Here is a 17,467-nt window from a genome sequence, read left to right on the forward strand (position 1 = left end):
TCAACAGTCAGTGATGTGGTAATAAAATTTTTGCCTCTAAATCTGGAAAAAGCCTACAAATTCTTTTGAGATACCACATGACACAGATGTGAAACCCCAGTATATTTTTGGAGTTCAACCCCCATATCTCAACATTGGACTTAGTCTGACTTAAGACCAGTCCATTTCCATCAGACTTCATATTATTAGAATATGAAATGAGATGCTTGTCTTGTTGAAAGTTATGTTGACTCAGTATCCCATTTTCCCCTGTTTATAAAGAGATGCTCTCTTACTATCATAGTTGAGAAAGGGTGTCTCCTCCCAATTAGTCAGAAAAGGAGAGGCAAAGTCACATTTTTTTAAAAATTTTTATTTAATAATTACTTTATATTGACACTCGTTTCTGTTCCGATTTTTTTTTTCCCTCCCTCCCTCCACCCCCTCCCCTAGATGGCAAGCAGTCCTTTATATGTTGGATATGTTGCAGTATATCCTAGATACAATATATGTTTTTTTTTTAAATTTTATTTTTATTTTATTTTTAATTAATTTTATTTTATTTAATAATAACTTTGTATTGACAGAATCCATGCCAGGATAATTTTTACACGACATTATCCCTTGCAATCACTTATGTTTCGTTTTTTCCCTCCCTCCCTCCTCCCCCCCCCCAAGATGGCAAGCAGTCCTATATATGTTAAATATGTTGCAGTATATCCTAAATACAATACATATTTGCAGAACCGAACAGTTCTCCCGCTGCACAGGGAGAATTGGATTCAGAAGGTATAAATAACCCGGGAAGAAAAACAAAAATGCAGATAGTTCACATTCGTTTCCCAGTGTTCTTTCTTTGGGTGTAGCTGCTTTTGTCCATCATTTATCAATTGAAACTCAGGTCTCTTTGTCAAAGAAATCCACGTCCATCAAAATATATCCTCATACAATATCGTTGTCGAAGTGTATAATGATCTCCTGGTTCTGCTCATTTCACTTAGCATCAGTTCATGTAAGTCTCGCCAGTCCTCTCTGTATTCATCCTGCTGGTCATTTCTTACAGAACAATAATATTCCATAACATTCATATACCACAGTTTACCCAGCCATTCTCCAATTGATGGGCATCCATTCATTTTCCAATTTCTAGCCACTACAAACAGGGCTGCTACAAACATTTTGGCACATACAGGTCCCTTTCCCTTCTTTAGTATCTCTTTGGGATATAAGCCCAATAGAAACACTGCTGGATCAAAGGGTATGCACAATTTGATAATTTTTTGGGCATAATTCCAGATTGCTCTCCAGAATGGTTGGATTCCTTCACAACTCCACCAACAATGCATTAGTGTCCCAATTTTCCCGCATCCCCTCCAACATTCATCATTATTTTTTCCTGTCATCTTAGCCAATCTGACAGGTGTGTAGTGGTATCTCAGAGTTGTCTTAATTTGCATTTCTCTGATCAATAATGATTTGGAACACTCTTTCATATGAGTGGTAATAGTTTCAATTTCATCCTCTGAAAATTGTCTGTTCATATCCTTTGACCATTTATCAATTGGAGAATGGCTTGATTTCTTATAAATTTGAGTCAGTTCTCTATATATTTTGGAAATGAGGCCTTTATCAGAACCTTTAACTGTGAAAATGTTTTCCCAGTTTGTTGCTTCCCTTCTAATCTTGTTTGCATTAGTTTTATTTGTACAAAGGCTTTTTAATTTGATGTAATCAAAATTTTCTATTTTGTGATCAGTAATGGTCTCTAATTCATCTTTGGTCACAAATTTCTTTCTCCTCCACAAGTCTGAGAGATAAACTATTCTATGTTCCTCTAATTTATTTATAATCTCTTTCTTTATGCCTAGGTTATAGACCCATTTTGATCTTAGCTTGGTATATGGTGTTAAGTGTGGGTCCATGCCTAATTTCTGAGGCAAAGTCACATTAAACAAACAATGATGTAGGGGTCTGGGGTAACAATTCCTATAGGCTGGACCTTTGCCCTGATTAGTCCCACCAAATAACGCCACATTCTAAGTCATAAATGAGGAAAAACTTATAACCCAACCACATCTTTAGGATTACTACTTTATATGGGAGTTTTAATACCAAGGTGACCTTAATTTAGTCTCACAAAGAAAAGGACTTTATGAACCTATTCTTTGTAAACCATATGATTTCTGGAGAAGAAAACTTGGGCCTGGGGCATAGCCAGACTTTCACTAAATTTTTAGAACATTGTTTCCATCTTGTAAGATAGCTTTCACAGTTCACTTCATTCACACTTAAATGCTACAACTCATTCAGACTTTTCCCACCTGATGAGCATCCCCTTAATTTCCAATCCTTTACTACTACAAAAATAGCTGCTATAAATATTTTTGAACATCTGGATCTTTTCCCTTTTTTTATGATCCTTTGGGATACAGACCTAGTTGTGGTATTGCTTGATCAAAGGTTTTATTTTAGTCCTTTGGGCATAGTTCCAAATTGCTCTCCAGTTCACAACTCAGCCAGCAATGCCTTAGTTTCTCTAATCAAGTGACTTAGAACATGTTTTCATATGATTGTGGATAGCTTTAATTTCTCCATTTGAAAGTTGTCCATAGCCTTTGACAAATCAATTGGGGAATTACTTGCATTGTTAGAAATTTGATTCAGTCTTTTATATATTTGAGGAATGGCCTCTTTATCAGATGAACTGGCTGCAAAAATTGTTTCTCAGATTTCTGCTTTCCTTCTAATTTTGGTTGCCTTGGTTTTATTTGTACAAAGCCTTTTTTTTTTTTTTAATTTAAATTTTATTTTATTTAATAATAACTTTGTATTGACAGAATCCATGCCAGGATAATTTTTTTTTTACAACATTATCCCTTGCACTCGCTTATGTTTCGTTTTTTTTTCCCCCTCCCTCCCCCCTCCCTCTCTTCCCCCCTCCCCCCCCAAGATGGCAAGCAGTCCTATATATGTTAAATATGTTGCAGTATATCCTAGATACAATACATATTTGCAGAACCGAACAGTTCTCCCGCTGCACAGGGAGAATTGTACAAAGCCTTTTAAATGAAATGTAATCAAAATTATCGGTTTTATATTTCATAATGTTTTCTGTCTCGTTTGGTCATAAATTCATCCTTTCTTCAAAGATCTGATATATAAATTATTCCTTGCTCTCTTAATTTTTTTTGGTTTTTATGTCTTAAGTCATGTACCCATTTTGAATCTTCTCTTAGTGTAAAGGGTGTGAAATGTTGATCTATGCCTAGTTTCTGAAATACTAGTTTCCATTTTCCCCAGCAGTTTTTGTCAGATAGTATGTTCTTATCCCAAAAATTGAAGTCTTTGGGTTTATTGAGTAGTAGATTGCCATAGTCATTTACTAGTGTGTCTTATGTAGCTGATCTATCACTGTTTCTTAGCTAGTACCAAATAGTTTTAATGATTACAACTTTCTAATAGAGCTTTAGATCTAGTATGGCTAATTTACCTTCTTTTCCATTTTTTTCTCATTTATTCCCTTGATATGGATGACCTTTTATTTTTCCAGATGAATTTTGTCTTTTTTTTCTAGATATACAAAATAATTTTTGGTAGTTTGATTGGTATAACAATGAATAAGTAAATTAGTTTAGGTAGAATTGTCATTTTTATTAGTTCAACCTACCCATCAGCAATCGATATTTTTCCAATTGTTTAGATTTGATTTTACTTATGTAAAAGATGTTTTGTAATTTTGGTCATATAGTTCCTGGGTTTGTCTTGGTAAGGTAGACTACCAAATATTTTATAATTGTCCACAGTTATTTAATGGAATTCTCTTTCTGTTCCTTGCCATTGGGCTTTGTTGGTAAAGTATAGTAATGTTGATGATTTATATGGACTTACTTTATATAATTCAGTCTTCCTGTAATGGATACATTACTTTCAATAAAATTTTGCCCCTTGACTAGGAAATGGGTTCAAGCCTGCAAATTCTTTTGAGACACCTCATGACACTGATCTGGCACTTTTGAGGTTCCCTTTTTCAATCTTAATAATATGATTTCTTTTTTGTTATTGGTAATGGTCAATTATGCTGGTAGTTTTCCTAACATTGAACCATTTTTGTGTTTCTGGTATAAATCTCACTGGTCATAATGTATTATCTTGATGATAAATTGGTGTAATCTTTGCTAATTAAAAAAAATTTTTTTGCATCAATATGCATTAGGGAAACTGGCCCAATTCATTGATCTTCTTTCTCCATTTTATTCATATAAGCATTTAGATATAAAAAATTTTTCTTAAGAACTTATTTGCCTGCATCCCGTAAGTTTTGCTATGTTGTCTCACTTTTATCATTCTTTTTGATAAAAGTATTATTTCTATGATTTGTTGTTTGACATACTCATTCTTTGGGATTAGATTATTTATTTTCCAATTAATTTTTAGTCTTTCTTTCTATGACCCTTATTACAGTTTTTGTTGCATCATCATTTGAAAGGAATGCATTTAATATTTCTGCCTTTGGTTATGCAGTTTTTATTCAGTTTGGTTATTCAGTTTTTGTGTAGGTGCAATGTATTAATGAGAAATGGGGTATAGTACTTTCTTACCTCTTTCGATTTTCCCGAAAGGTCTATCATATCTAACTTTTCTAAAATTCTGTTCACTTCCTTGACTTCGTTATTGTTTATTTTGTGGTTAGATTTATCTAGTTCTGAGGAGAGCTTGAAGTCTTCCAGTAATGTAGTTTTGCTGTCTGTTTAACTTCTTCAAGAATTTGGATGCTGTATTACTTGGTGCATATATATTTAATATTAATATTACTCCATTGCCTATTATACCTTTTAGCAAGATGTAGTTTCTTTCTTGATCTTTTAAAATTAGATCTATTTTGTTTTTGCTTTGAGATCAGGATTGCTTAACTTGGCTTTTTTCTTTTTTTAACTTCAGCTGAAGTATAATGTATTCTATTCCAATCTTCTACCTTTACTCTGTGTGTATCTCTGCTTCTGATGTGTTTCTTATAAACAATATGTTGTAGGATTCTGATTGTTAATGCACTCTGCTATCTAATTCCATTTTATGGTAGAGTTCTTCCCAACCACATCCATAGTTATGATTACTAACTGCATATCCCTCTATCTTATTTTTCCTGTTTATATTTTTTCCTTTCCTTTCACTCTGTCCCTTCTTAACAGTATTTACTTTTGACCAGTACTTTTCAATCTGCCTTCTTTCGGCCCTCCCCTCCCTTTTCTTTTCCCCTTTACTGTTCTGCATTTGCCTTCTCTTCTATCAATTTCTCCTCCCCCTTTTCTTTTTCTTTCCCCTTTCCCATCTTATTTCTGAATAAGGTAAGATAAATGTCACTATGAATTGATTCCCTCTTGGAGCCAAAATCAAAGGATATGTGTATAAGATACCCTCTTATCTCTGTATACTCCTTCTAACTGCCCTAATAAGGATAGTTTTCAAAATTTACAAGTGTCACCTTCCTGTGTATGGTTGTAAACAGTTTAATCTTATTAAATAACATGTATTTTTCTTTCCTTCTATCTTTTAAAAAAGTTTCTCTTGTATTTGAAGATCAAATTTTCCATTTATCTCTGGTCTTTTCATCATCCATGTTTGATGATCTTGCCTGTTAAATTATGTAGGTGATCTTGGTTGTAATTCTAGTTCCTTTGCCTTCTAGAATATCATGTTCCAATGTCTTCTGATCCTTTAATGTAAAAGTTGCCAAGTCTTGGGTAATGCTGACTGTGGCTCCTTGATTTTTGAATTGTTTCTTTCTGACTGGCTGCGGTATTTTCTTTTTGACAGGATAGTTCTGGAATTTGGCTGCAATATTCCTTGAAGTTTTCATTTTTGGATCTCTTTCAAGAGGGTATCAGTAGATTTTTTTTCAGTGATTATTTTACCCTCTGCTTCTAGTATTACTTACCAGGTTATTTTTCTTTTGATCGTTTCTTGAAAGATGCTGTCTAGATTCTTCTTTTTTTGATTATGGCTTTCAGGTTGTCCAATAATTCTTAAATTGTCTCACTTGAATCTGTTTTCCAGGTCAGTTGTTTTCAAATGAGGTGTTTTATATTTTCTACTTTAGTTCTTTTGATTTTATTTGATTGATTCTTGATATCATAAAATCATTTGCTTGATTCTAATTTTTAAGGAATTATTATTTTCTTCAATTAGCTTTTTCCATTTGCCAATTCTGCTGATAAGAGTTGCTTTTGTCAGTGGATTTTTCCCACTCAATTTAACCAGTTCTGTTTTTAAGGAGTTGTTTTCTTCTATCTTTTTTTGTGCTTCCTTTTTCAAGCTGTTGATCCCTTTTTCATAATTCTCATTTCTTTTCCCAATTTTTCTTCTACCTCTCTTGATTTTTTGAGCGCTTTTTTTTCTTGTTCTTTCACACATTTAATTGACAAAGACATTAAAAATGGTAATTGCCAAGTTTCAGAAGCTATGGAAAGATAAGTATACCCTATAAACTATTAGAGCTGTGAGCTAGTCTAATTCTTTTTTAAGACCAATTTAGAATTGTAGCATACAATTCACTAAGCTGTTCATATCCTTTGACTTAGCTTTTTTCCTCCTAGACCAAGAATGTTAAAGACATAAATAGAAAAGTCCCACATATGTGTTCTGGCATTCTTTTTTTTTTTTTTTTTTTTTTTTTCCTCCTTTTTAAAAATTTTTCCAAATACATGTCAAGATAGTTTTCAATATTTATTTTTCTAATACTTTGTATTCCAAATTTTTCTTCCTTATCTTCTCACTCCCCAAGTTGAGCTCTTTCAAAAGGATTTTTTGGGATTTGGACCAATTCATATTTCCCTTTGAGGCTTCATATGTAGACACTTTGACACTGTTATCCTCTTCTGAGTTTGTATTTGATCTTCCCTGTTGGTGTAGTAGCTTACTGGTTAACTCTTTACTGTTTATTACTCATTTTTTAAAATCTGTTTCATGACTTAAAAGTTGATTTCTTTTTCTATGTCAGAGGTGGCACTGTCCCAAGTATCTCAAGGGCCTGATCATTGGCTTTCCACACTAGGGCTTCAAGGGCTTGTGGCTTGCCCACTGTGCTGGGTTGGCCCAGACTAGTTCTATCTGTTGTTGGCTGGTTCCAGAGCTCATGATTTGCCTTCTGCACTGGGATTAGAGGCCTCACAGTTGGTCTGCAGAGCCAGGACCAAGGGATCTAGGTTACTGATCTGTGCTGTAGCTAAGCACCTCCCGCTGGCTTGCCTGGACACGGTGTGCACTTCCTTTTTACCTACTTCAAAGTATCTAGTTTAAGAAAGAAAGTGGTGAGTGGCCACTGGGGGGAAAAAATCTGTGTATTAAGTGGGCTGCTAAAACAATGTAGACAAACACCTTTCATTTCCCAGTAAATAAATAGTGAAAGTATATAAAAAAGCAGTTCTCAAAACACTTGTAAAACATAGCTGTCATATGGAAGAATGATCTAAATGATTACTAATAAAATAATGTCAAACAACTCTTGAGATTTTGCTTCATACCTAGTAATATTCCTTTCTGTTCCACTTTATTATAGGGACTAATCCATTTGTTGACAGCTATGAATTGGTACAAGCATTTTAGAAAGCAGTTTACAATGGTGCAAATGAAGTGGCTAAAGTGTCTATATTTTTTCTCCCAGAAATTCCATTATTAGGCATATACCTCAGATAAGTAATTGATAAAAAAGGAAGGTTCCACATCTACCAAAATATTTGTGCTGATACTTTTTGTGGTAGCAAAGAACTAGAAATAAAGTAGATTAAAAATTATGTTATAGAATCTTGCTATGCTATAAGAAACATTGATTATAAAGATTACAAAGAAAGGTGGAAATATGTGACTGGATACAAGTTAGGTGAGTCAAGAATACAATACACACAATGACCTCAACAATTTTGCAGTTATCATTTTCAATTGTTGTACAGTTGAATTGTGTTCCTCCACTTACAGTGTTAAGGTCATTGTGTGTATTGTATTCTTGAACAATCTTGAATTCTCTTGAACAATTTTGGCCTCAGAGAAGGATGAGAAGATACCCCATTCACTACTTTGCAGAGTGTATGTCGATTGGAAGGTTGTCTAAAAGATATGAAACAGTGCATGTATTGTCAGGTTTTTAAAAATATGTTGATTAGTTTTGTTGATAATCTTAATTTTTAATTATTTGCTGTGTGAATTGACTCTGTGAGAAAGGGAAAGGAGACATGGGAAAATTTAGTTGATATGAAAACTAGTAAAGATACCCAGGGAGGAAGGCACATCACATTTATGGCTATATGAACATACTTAGCCTAAAGATAATTCTGGTCTTCTCTGTAAAATGTTTTCAATACTCCTAATTAATATCATTGCAAACACTTTTTCAGTATTTTATTTAATTTTGCCTTTCATTTTCATTGTCTTTGCAGATTACAATTGGTCGAGGATTTGACGTCACATACCAGCTGCTTTCGAAAATTTGTCCATTGATGATTTCTCGAAACCACTGTGTTTTCAAGCAGAATGCTGAGGGCCAATGGACAATGATGGACAACAAGGTAGAAGAATTCATAGTTCTCCAGTGGTCCTCATCCTAATGATCTTCAAAGTGATACCTGATTTGGGACAGATGTTATTTGAGGAGCTTGCTCATTTACCAAACAATTATTCAGTACTTTCCGTGAGGAGATAGAAAGCTTTAAATAAAATAGTCCCCGCCTTCATATAGCTTATAGTCTAAGAGGAAGAGAAGGTAGGGACTCTCAGATTACTATAATATACAGTACTATATGAGAAATGATAAATTCCCTTGAATTTCAAAGCAAAGTACTATGAGTTCCATTGAGTGAAGTCACGGTAGAGATGGGCAGAATCAGGGAAGGCCTCATAAAGGAGATAGCAAAGAACAAGGAGGGCATTCAACTGGTAGATAATTGCATGAGCAGTGATGAAGGCAAGAGAGTTCATTATGCAGTATAGAAGTAGAAAGTAGTTCTGTTTAGTTAGAGAATAAGAGTATGTAGCAAACTGGAAAAATATTGTACAGAAAACTAACAGAAAAATACTCTGCTAGTTTATAGAGATCCTTGAATGCTAGTCAACGGAATTTGAACTTTATTCAGTTAGTAGTGAATAACTCTCTGGAAGTTTTTGAGAAGAATGATAATAAATCTTTACATAAAAAGGATTACTTTGTTGTCCAGAGAAGGTTTTTGTGATTGTAAGGCTGGATGGTAATAAAATCTTGTCCTAGAGTAGGAGCAGAAGGAATAGAGTAGAGAAAGATAGCTTTTAAAGGTGTTGATGTATTGGAATCAAGATGACCTGATAATTGGCCAGATATAACAGATAAAGAATCAAAGACAATTCCAAGGTTATGGACATGTAAGACTAGATTGTTGATGTTTCCTTGCGGAGAAATGACAAAGACCAAAGGTGTAACTTTGGTTTAGAGGGAAATAATATAGGCCATTTACATAAAGTTTAAAATATGTGCAAATGACATTGTCTAATTTAAACTTCTCTAGTAAATTACTTTTATCCTGTTTTCATAAATGAGGAAATTAATGCTTAAACGGCCTAAGCTACTTGCCCAGAATTACATAGCTACTAAGTGTGGGGAGAGGATCACAATTCGGGTTACTCTGAATAACAAATAAAATGCTCTTTCCTCTATACAGTCCTGTATTTCCTCTCTACCACACCTGAGATAAGAGGCTTTGTTTGAGGATATTAGTTTTCAATCCTTTTAGGGATTTAGGTAAAATATCTAATAGGGAGTATGTGGCTCTGAACATTAGAAAAGTAATCCGAATTAGAGAGCTAGGAATTATTTGTATAGAACAGGTAGTTTAAAATGGTAGAATGAATAAAATCATCAATGGAGTATAGAAAGGAGAAAAGAAGGCAAAAGAACTGAATATGAGTTGGAGAGGCAGCATGATACAGTGGAAAAGGCATGGAATTTTGATGTCAAAATCTGGGTTTAAATCTTTCCCTCATACATTCATCGCCTGTGTGCCCTTAGGTGAGTTTTTTTAACTTATCTGGGCTTCAGTTTCCTTATTTGTAAAATAAAGGAATTCAATTAGATTACTCTCTTAGCCAGGGGTTCTTAACTTGGGGCCCTCAGGACCCCCAAGGTGGTGCATAGATAAGATTTCAAAGGGCCTATAACCTTGAATTGGGGGGGGGAGGGGAGAATCTCATTTTCATTATCATTGGTTTCCACTAACAACACTAAATTGTTAATTTAACCATATGAATGAGCTTTTGGTTTCATCAGATGATGGGAGTGGGGAGGAGTGCATGATGTGAAAATGGTAAAGAATTTCTGCTTCAAGCTTTCTTCCATTCTGAGTCTGTGAGTTTGTGGAATCCAAATTCGTCTGAGAGAGCCTAAACCTCAGGAGGAATCTCTTTACCTACTACATGTCCTTAAAACCTTTCCAGAGTTTTCCCTCTCCCACTTCCAGTTTGTGCTCTTTGTTCTTTCCTCAAATTTGTATTTACTTATCTTTCCCCACCCCCATCCTCTGGACAATATAAAATTTAAGGTCATAACAATTTCAGTTTTTTGTCTTTTTGTCCTTGCTCTCTTAACAAAGTACTACTTTGTGGTTGGTTCTTTTTTTTTTTTTTTTAAGCTTTTTATTTACAATTTGTAGTAGGTTCTTAAATCTCTATCATTTCAGGAGGTAACATGCAATGGATAGAGCACTAGCTCTGAAATCAGGAGAACCTGAGTTCAAATCTGGCCTCAGACACTAGCCTGGGCAAGTCAGTTGCCTCACCCAAAAACAAAAACAAAGCTCTGTCATTTTCTGTAGCTCCTACTTCTCATTTTGGTAAGGGCAGTTCTGTGAAGCAGCAGAATCTGGTATGCTACTGGCTATTGAGAGTTCTGGCTTTTCTGCACATCTAGGTTGCATGTAACCAAATTAAATGGGAAAGGCAGTGTGGTCTTTGTCGTTCTGGGCAATACTAGGCAATTATAGTTCTGCTAAAACAGAGTGCTCATATTACACGAAACTGATAGAAAAGCAGCCAGGGCAAATGTTTGCAACGAAGTGACATCTTGTTTCCTTGTTCTTATCTTTTCCATGTGTGTAAGTGTGTTCTGCTGATAGACATTTAGGAAGGCAATTAGGAAAATTGGGCAATAGGGTGTGTCTTATGTGTCTATAGTTAAAGTTCATCAAAGTCCTTTTCCAGTTAACACTGAATCAGAGCTTTCAGGTATGAGAGTTATTTGTGTAGCACTATAAACTGGCCTCTGTGCACCTGGAGTTAGGAAGACTTAAGTTCAAGATAATGGCCTCAAGATAATATGGGCTTGTGAAAGCCTCTTAACTCCTTTTTCTCAGTTTCTTCCACTATAAACTGCTGATAACACCTGCCTTTCAGAGTTGTTAGGTGCAAATGAGTTAATATTTGTAAAAGCCCTTAATACAGTGCTTGGCAAATAACAAATAGTGCTATTCAAAGGCTTAACTCTCCCTCCACTGGTAGTTCAGGTTCAGCTTTGGAACAATATGAGATCATTTAGCGATTTTATCTCCCACCATTTACCTGACACATAGTGGTTATTTAATTAATGTGGATTAGCTGAAGTTCAGGGTAGTCCATACTGCAGTTTTGCCTCTGAATTATGGTTTCAGTGGACTGACTCGTCCTACTGCCAGAATGATCTTCCTTAAACAGTGCTGTTAGATATCCACATATGTACATATTACATATTGAAAGTCTATAAACAGAATTTAACACTGACTTAACCAGGGGTCCTCAAATTTTTAAAATAAGAGGCCAGTTCACTGTCCTTCAAGACTGTTGGAGGGCCGGACTATTGTAAAAACAAAAACTTTGTTTTGTGGGCCTTTAAATAAAGAAATTTCATACCCCTGGGTGAGGGGGATAAACGTCCTCAGCTGCTGCATCTGGCCTACGGCCGTAGTTTGAGGACCCCTGGACTTAACAAATATCACTCTGAATTATAAATTGTTCTGTTTTCTTCTTCTTCCCTCATCTCTTCTCTCCTTTACCAAAGTACAAGGAGACAGTAAAGGAATAGAGCAAAGAAAAGGAAAATGTGGTTTCTCTGAAATATATATAGGAGTATATTTTATACACACATACACATATGATATGGGAGTAATAAACAATATCAAATTCTATAGCAAAGTCAAATTTTTTTTAGTCATCTTTGGATTTGGAAATGAGAGATTATTTGTGATCTTTAAAAGAAAATTTTTTATAAAGTGGGTAGAGGCAGAAACCCTTTTGTAAGAGTTGAGAAGAAAATAGACATCAGATTTTGGTAGCTTTTCAGAATCATTAGTAGTGAAGAGGAGATAGGAAGGAGAAGTAAACTAAAGTAAGAAAGTTCAGGGGAAGACTTCTTTGGGATCATGAAGAACTTAGCTTATTTTACCTAAGTTGGAAGGAGTCATCAGATCTAAGTTAAGTGAGAGGAAAAAAGAGTTAGCAGTTTTATGTCCACATTGCTTTTTTTTTTTTTCCAAAAAAATTTTTGTAGCCTAGAATTGAACCTTCACATTTATGTATTTAATCTTGAGCATTTTTTATTAGTTATGCTTTTTGAGGGTTTCCCCAAGGAATAACATAATTTTACTTAAACCCAAATTTCCACACACATGAAAAGAAAAAGGTGTTTGTTTTTAAAGGAAAAGAGTCTTTACTCATGAAAATACTCAGGCAATAAAACATCAAATAAAAAGTTTTATTTAATTTGACAGGAAATGCAAAGGATTTATCATATATGAATACCTAACTAGTAAAACAACCAGTCTCTCCAGGCTTCAGGATCATTGAATTTCATGAGAAGGAAAAGCCATTTAATACAACTCAGATCTGACCAAGAATCCCTTCTCTAAAGTAGCTTACATATTAACAAAGGACAAAGCAACCACAGTCTAGGAACTACATGAAATAGGAATGAACTTAGAAAAAATTAAATTGGATATTGTACACATAAAAGCAAACTTCTTCGAGTAAAAAAAACAAGCTATGAAAGTATTTCCAAGGTCAAGGCATAAAAATTAAGTACTCAGAGGCCAATATCAGTCTAGCCATTGCTTCAGTCCCTTTAGCAACAGAAAATCCAAGGTGTATCCTGTTCTGCATTTGGATAAGTTTCCTGTAGGAAAATTTTCATTTATCAAACTTAAAATTTATCTTTTCAAAAAAAATTTTTTTTTTCTGAGGCAATTGGGGTTAAGTGAAAATGTTAAGTGTCTGAGACCAATTTGACAGATTTGAACTTAGGTCCTCCTGACTTCAGGGCTGGTGCTCTATCCACTGCGCCACCTAGCTACTCCTATCTTTTCAATTTTTACTAATTGTTTCTAGTTTTTTTTTTTCCTGAGAAGTTCAAAGCTAATTTCTCTTCCAGTAGTTGTAGATAGTTACTATGTCCCTTCTAAGTTTTTTCTAGGCTTTATTCATCCCTAGTTCTTTTAGTTAGTTTTTACATAGTATGAACTCAAGGTTCATTCTTATTTTTCACTCATTTCAGTCATATTAGATTCTGTGTGACCTCATTTGGAGTTTTCTTGACAGAGATACTACAATGATTTGCTGTTTCCTTCTCTAGCTCATTTTACAGATGAGGAAATTGAGGCAAACAAGAGGAATTGATTTGTCCAGTGTCACACATGCATTAAATGTCTGAGGCCAGATTTAAACTTGGAGTCTTCCTAACTCGCGGCCCCAGTACTTTTATCTACTTTGCCATCTAACTGCTCCCCCCACCCCCCTTACCAGTGGCCTTCTCAAAATGTGAGGCCCAGAATGATACATATTTTCTGTCTACATCAGGATAGAATTCAGTGAGATCGTCAACTCTTATTGGGTGTTTTGTCTCTCTTGCTGGAACCTAAGATTACAGTATTATTATTGTCCGCTTATCATACTGTTAACTCATGTTGAACTTGAGGTCCAATAAGTACTGCTTTGCCTAAGGGTGTGCCTATTAGACAGCTATTTCTAGAGTACATGCCTTCTAAATCTGTCCCTTAATCCCAATGGATCCTTATTTGCTGCTCTGATAGTTTCTTTCTAGGGGTTGATGTAGTTTTTTTTCCTCCATCTCTCTATCTCTTTTTAAAGACTAGGCTTCAGGGCCACCTCTGATGTATGAACACCTTTAAGAAATTGTTAGCTCAGTAATTCTGTGCCTACTAAAATTCTGTGATAGCAATTTTCATCATCTATGCCAGAACTAAGCACTTACGGGAGATGTAGGAAGAAGACTCAAAACTCCATGAGACCCAATAGGCCGTCATTTGTACAAACATGAATGCAGAATTCATGCTATTTGGGAAAGCACCTTCCTGCTGTATGATGGAGTTGCTTTTTGCACTGTGTAACAGAAGAATTTTGATGTATAAATACCAAATCATTTAACTCAGCAGTTTAATAAGCAAGGCACTCTTTGAATAAATATTTGAATAAAGGGCATCGGGGCAGTTGGTTTTAGGATTTTGGAGGGAAAGTGAAATTATGCACAATTTTAAGGCAAGAGTTTATTTTTTAAATCTAAGGTCTGCCTGGGATTGTAAATGTTCCCTTGATTTTTCTTTCCTTGGGAAGAAAGAAAACACAAACATGTGGTAGCTTAATCCTTTTCTTTAAAGAAAAGGCTCAATGATGAAGTTTGGAGACCTTTCCCAAGATTCAGTCTAACATATTTTAAAAGTTGTTGAATAACCACAACGGCAACAGTTTTGAGAAGCAAGACCTTATAACATATATAGACTATGTTTCAGTATTAACTTTTTTTTAAATTTTATTTTATTTAATAATAACTTTATATTGACAGAATCCATGCCAGGGTAATTTTTTACAACATTATCCCTTGCACTCGCTTATGTTTCGATTTTTCCTCTCCCTCTCTCCACCCCCTCCCCTAGATGGCAAGCAGTCCTATATATGTTAGATATGTTGCAGTATATCCTAGATAAAATATATGTTTGCAGAACCGAACAGTTCTCATGTTGCACAGAGAGAATTGGATTCAGAAGGTAAAAATAACTCGGGAAGAAAATCAAAAATGCAAATAGTTCATATTCGTTTCCCAGTGTTCTTTCTTTGGGTGTAGCTGTTTCTGTCCATCATTTATCCATTGAAACTCAGTTAGGTCTCTTTGTCAAAGAAATCCACTTACATCAGAATACATCCTCATACAATATCGTTGTTGAAGTGTATAATGATCTCCTGGTTCTGCTCATTTCACTTAGCATCAGTTCATGTAGGTCTCTCCAAGCCTCTCTGTATTCATCCTGCTGGTCATTCCTTATAGAGCAATAATATTCCATAACATTCATATACCACAATTTACCCAGCCATTCTCCAATTGATGGGCATCCATTCATTTTCCAGTTTCTAGCCACTACAAACAGGGCTGCTACAAACATTTTGGCACATACAGGTCCCTTTCCCTTTTTTAGTATTTCTTTGGGGTATAAGCCCAATAGAAACACTGCTGGATCAAAGGGTATGCACATTTTGATAACTTTTTGGGCATAATTCCAGATTGCTCTCCAGAATGGTTGGGTTCGTTCACAACTCCACCAACAATGCATCAGTGTCCCAGTTTTCCCGCATCCCCTCCAACATATTCATCATTATTTTTTCCTGTCATCTTCAGTATTAACTTTATATTCCGTTATTTCAGGGTTGTCTTTTTTCATATAACCTCTGTAATGTCTGGACTAGCTCTCTGGAGGACCTCGGGGTTAGCCCGAGTCCTTGGTTTTAGTGGAGGAGTGAAGGAGGCAGAAGAGCTACCAAGTGACTGGTCAAAGATGGAATCTGGAATCTGGCGTCTTCTCTTGTGTCTATGGCTGAGAGGCCTTTGTGTCCCTCCTTAAGCCTTTAAATACTTCAGTATAATTACATCACTACACCATACTGAGCATGTGCCAGCTGTAGAACATTACAGCCCACTGAGCAGTGTGCAACCATTACATCACCATACTAAGTATTAAGTATATACTTAACTATATGTACCTTGCTGTCCTAGATTTAAGTACACCTTTTCTGAATTGTGGCCCTCTACAACCTCTCCGAAAAAAGAGGCAACTTTCTGATAAAAGAACTCTTTAGGATATTTATGCACATTTAAAGACAATTAGCATTCATTACTGTATGCTGTATTTTTGTGTCCCTTTCAAAAAAATATGCCTGAGATAGAAAATTGGAGTTGTCAGGGAAACAGCCACCAGGAAAAAAATTCCATTTTTGCAAACCAGAATTTTTTTGTGTATGGCTCCCTCTGACTGGTATACTGTGCACTCTGGCTTTCGCCCTAAGTTGATAAATGATCCAGTTTCAGCAACTCAATTTCATTGTTCCATTTTTGCCTAAAAAGGCCTTTAGATGATATAGTGTTCTAATAAAAAATAAAAAAGATCTCAGATCAGATTATCATAATCTCTCATACAAGGGCCACTCTTGACTATTGGGATAGTTGGAAAATGAGCACTTAAATATAGAGATAGAAAGTGTGGGTTTTTTTTTTTTTAATGAAATTTTGACTGTTTTGAATGTTTTTTTTTAAAACATTTTAAACAAATGAGCAAAAATTTGTGATAGAGCATTCATCTAGAATGAATGTTTCACAGTTTTTAATAAATGGTTTAGGCGACTGTGTTTGTTGTGTCCCATCACATAATACTTGTACCATTTTTTTTTTCCTGCAAAAAACACACAAAATTTAAGTTAGTGACAACGTGAAAGATCATTTTGGAATTATTGTCCTATACCCTTGAGACATTTCAGAGGGAAAACACTTCCCTTTCTAATGACATTACTTCTGCTCATCTCCAGTTGATCCTTTTTGTCCTTTTTTCCTTCCTTGACACTTTTGATCATCTGGTTTTCTTAAATTTGGTGACACTGCTCTCTAGTTTGCCTGTCTGATCCAATTCTCAGTCTTCTTTACTAGATCCTTAACCACATCCTGTCACTAACCATGGAGGAATCCCAAAGATCACATTTTATTTTCCCTTCTATACCATTTTTTTGTTGGCGATCTCATCACTATATGGGTCCACTTAATCATTTTTATGAGGATGATTCTTAGATACCTTGCCCTAATCTCTCTCCTGAGCTTCGGTCTTGAATCACTAATTGTTTCTTGGACCTCTCAAACTGTCTGAATATGACTGAAACATGTCTGAACATATCTGGGGAAAAAAACCAAAAAACTCCTCTTCTCCAAATCTTCCTGTTCTACAGTTTTCATTATTTTCAAGAGCACCACTTTCCTCCTAATTAGTCAAATTCACTACCTTGGTGTTACTTTCTCCTCTCTATTCTTGTTCACCTCCCATATCCATTCTTTTGCCAAATCTTGTTGATTTTGGCCTCACAAATTTTGTATATATTCCTTTCTTTCTACTTACCTAGGCACCACCCTGGTTCAGGTCTTTATTATCTCATGCCTGGTCTGTTGCACTAGACTTGTGAT

The 17,467-nt window shown here is 35.1% G+C and overlaps 1 protein-coding gene across 4 annotated transcripts in view; it reads left to right on the forward strand.

The window, feature by feature from the left end:
* RNF8 (ring finger protein 8) overlaps positions 1–17,467 on the forward strand; it is an 80,163-nt gene that overhangs the window by 20,189 nt on the left and 42,507 nt on the right. For all 4 annotated transcript variants that reach the window (XM_051996803.1, XM_051996801.1, XM_051996804.1 and 1 more), the window contains exon 2: positions 8,406–8,534. In XM_051996803.1, coding sequence (XP_051852763.1) covers positions 8,406–8,534 — 129 coding nt within the window. The remainder of the gene's footprint in view (positions 1–8,405; positions 8,535–17,467) is intronic.

Source organism: Antechinus flavipes, chromosome 4 (genome assembly GCF_016432865.1).
Source record: "Antechinus flavipes isolate AdamAnt ecotype Samford, QLD, Australia chromosome 4, AdamAnt_v2, whole genome shotgun sequence".
Taxonomy (NCBI): Eukaryota; Metazoa; Chordata; class Mammalia; order Dasyuromorphia; family Dasyuridae; genus Antechinus; species Antechinus flavipes.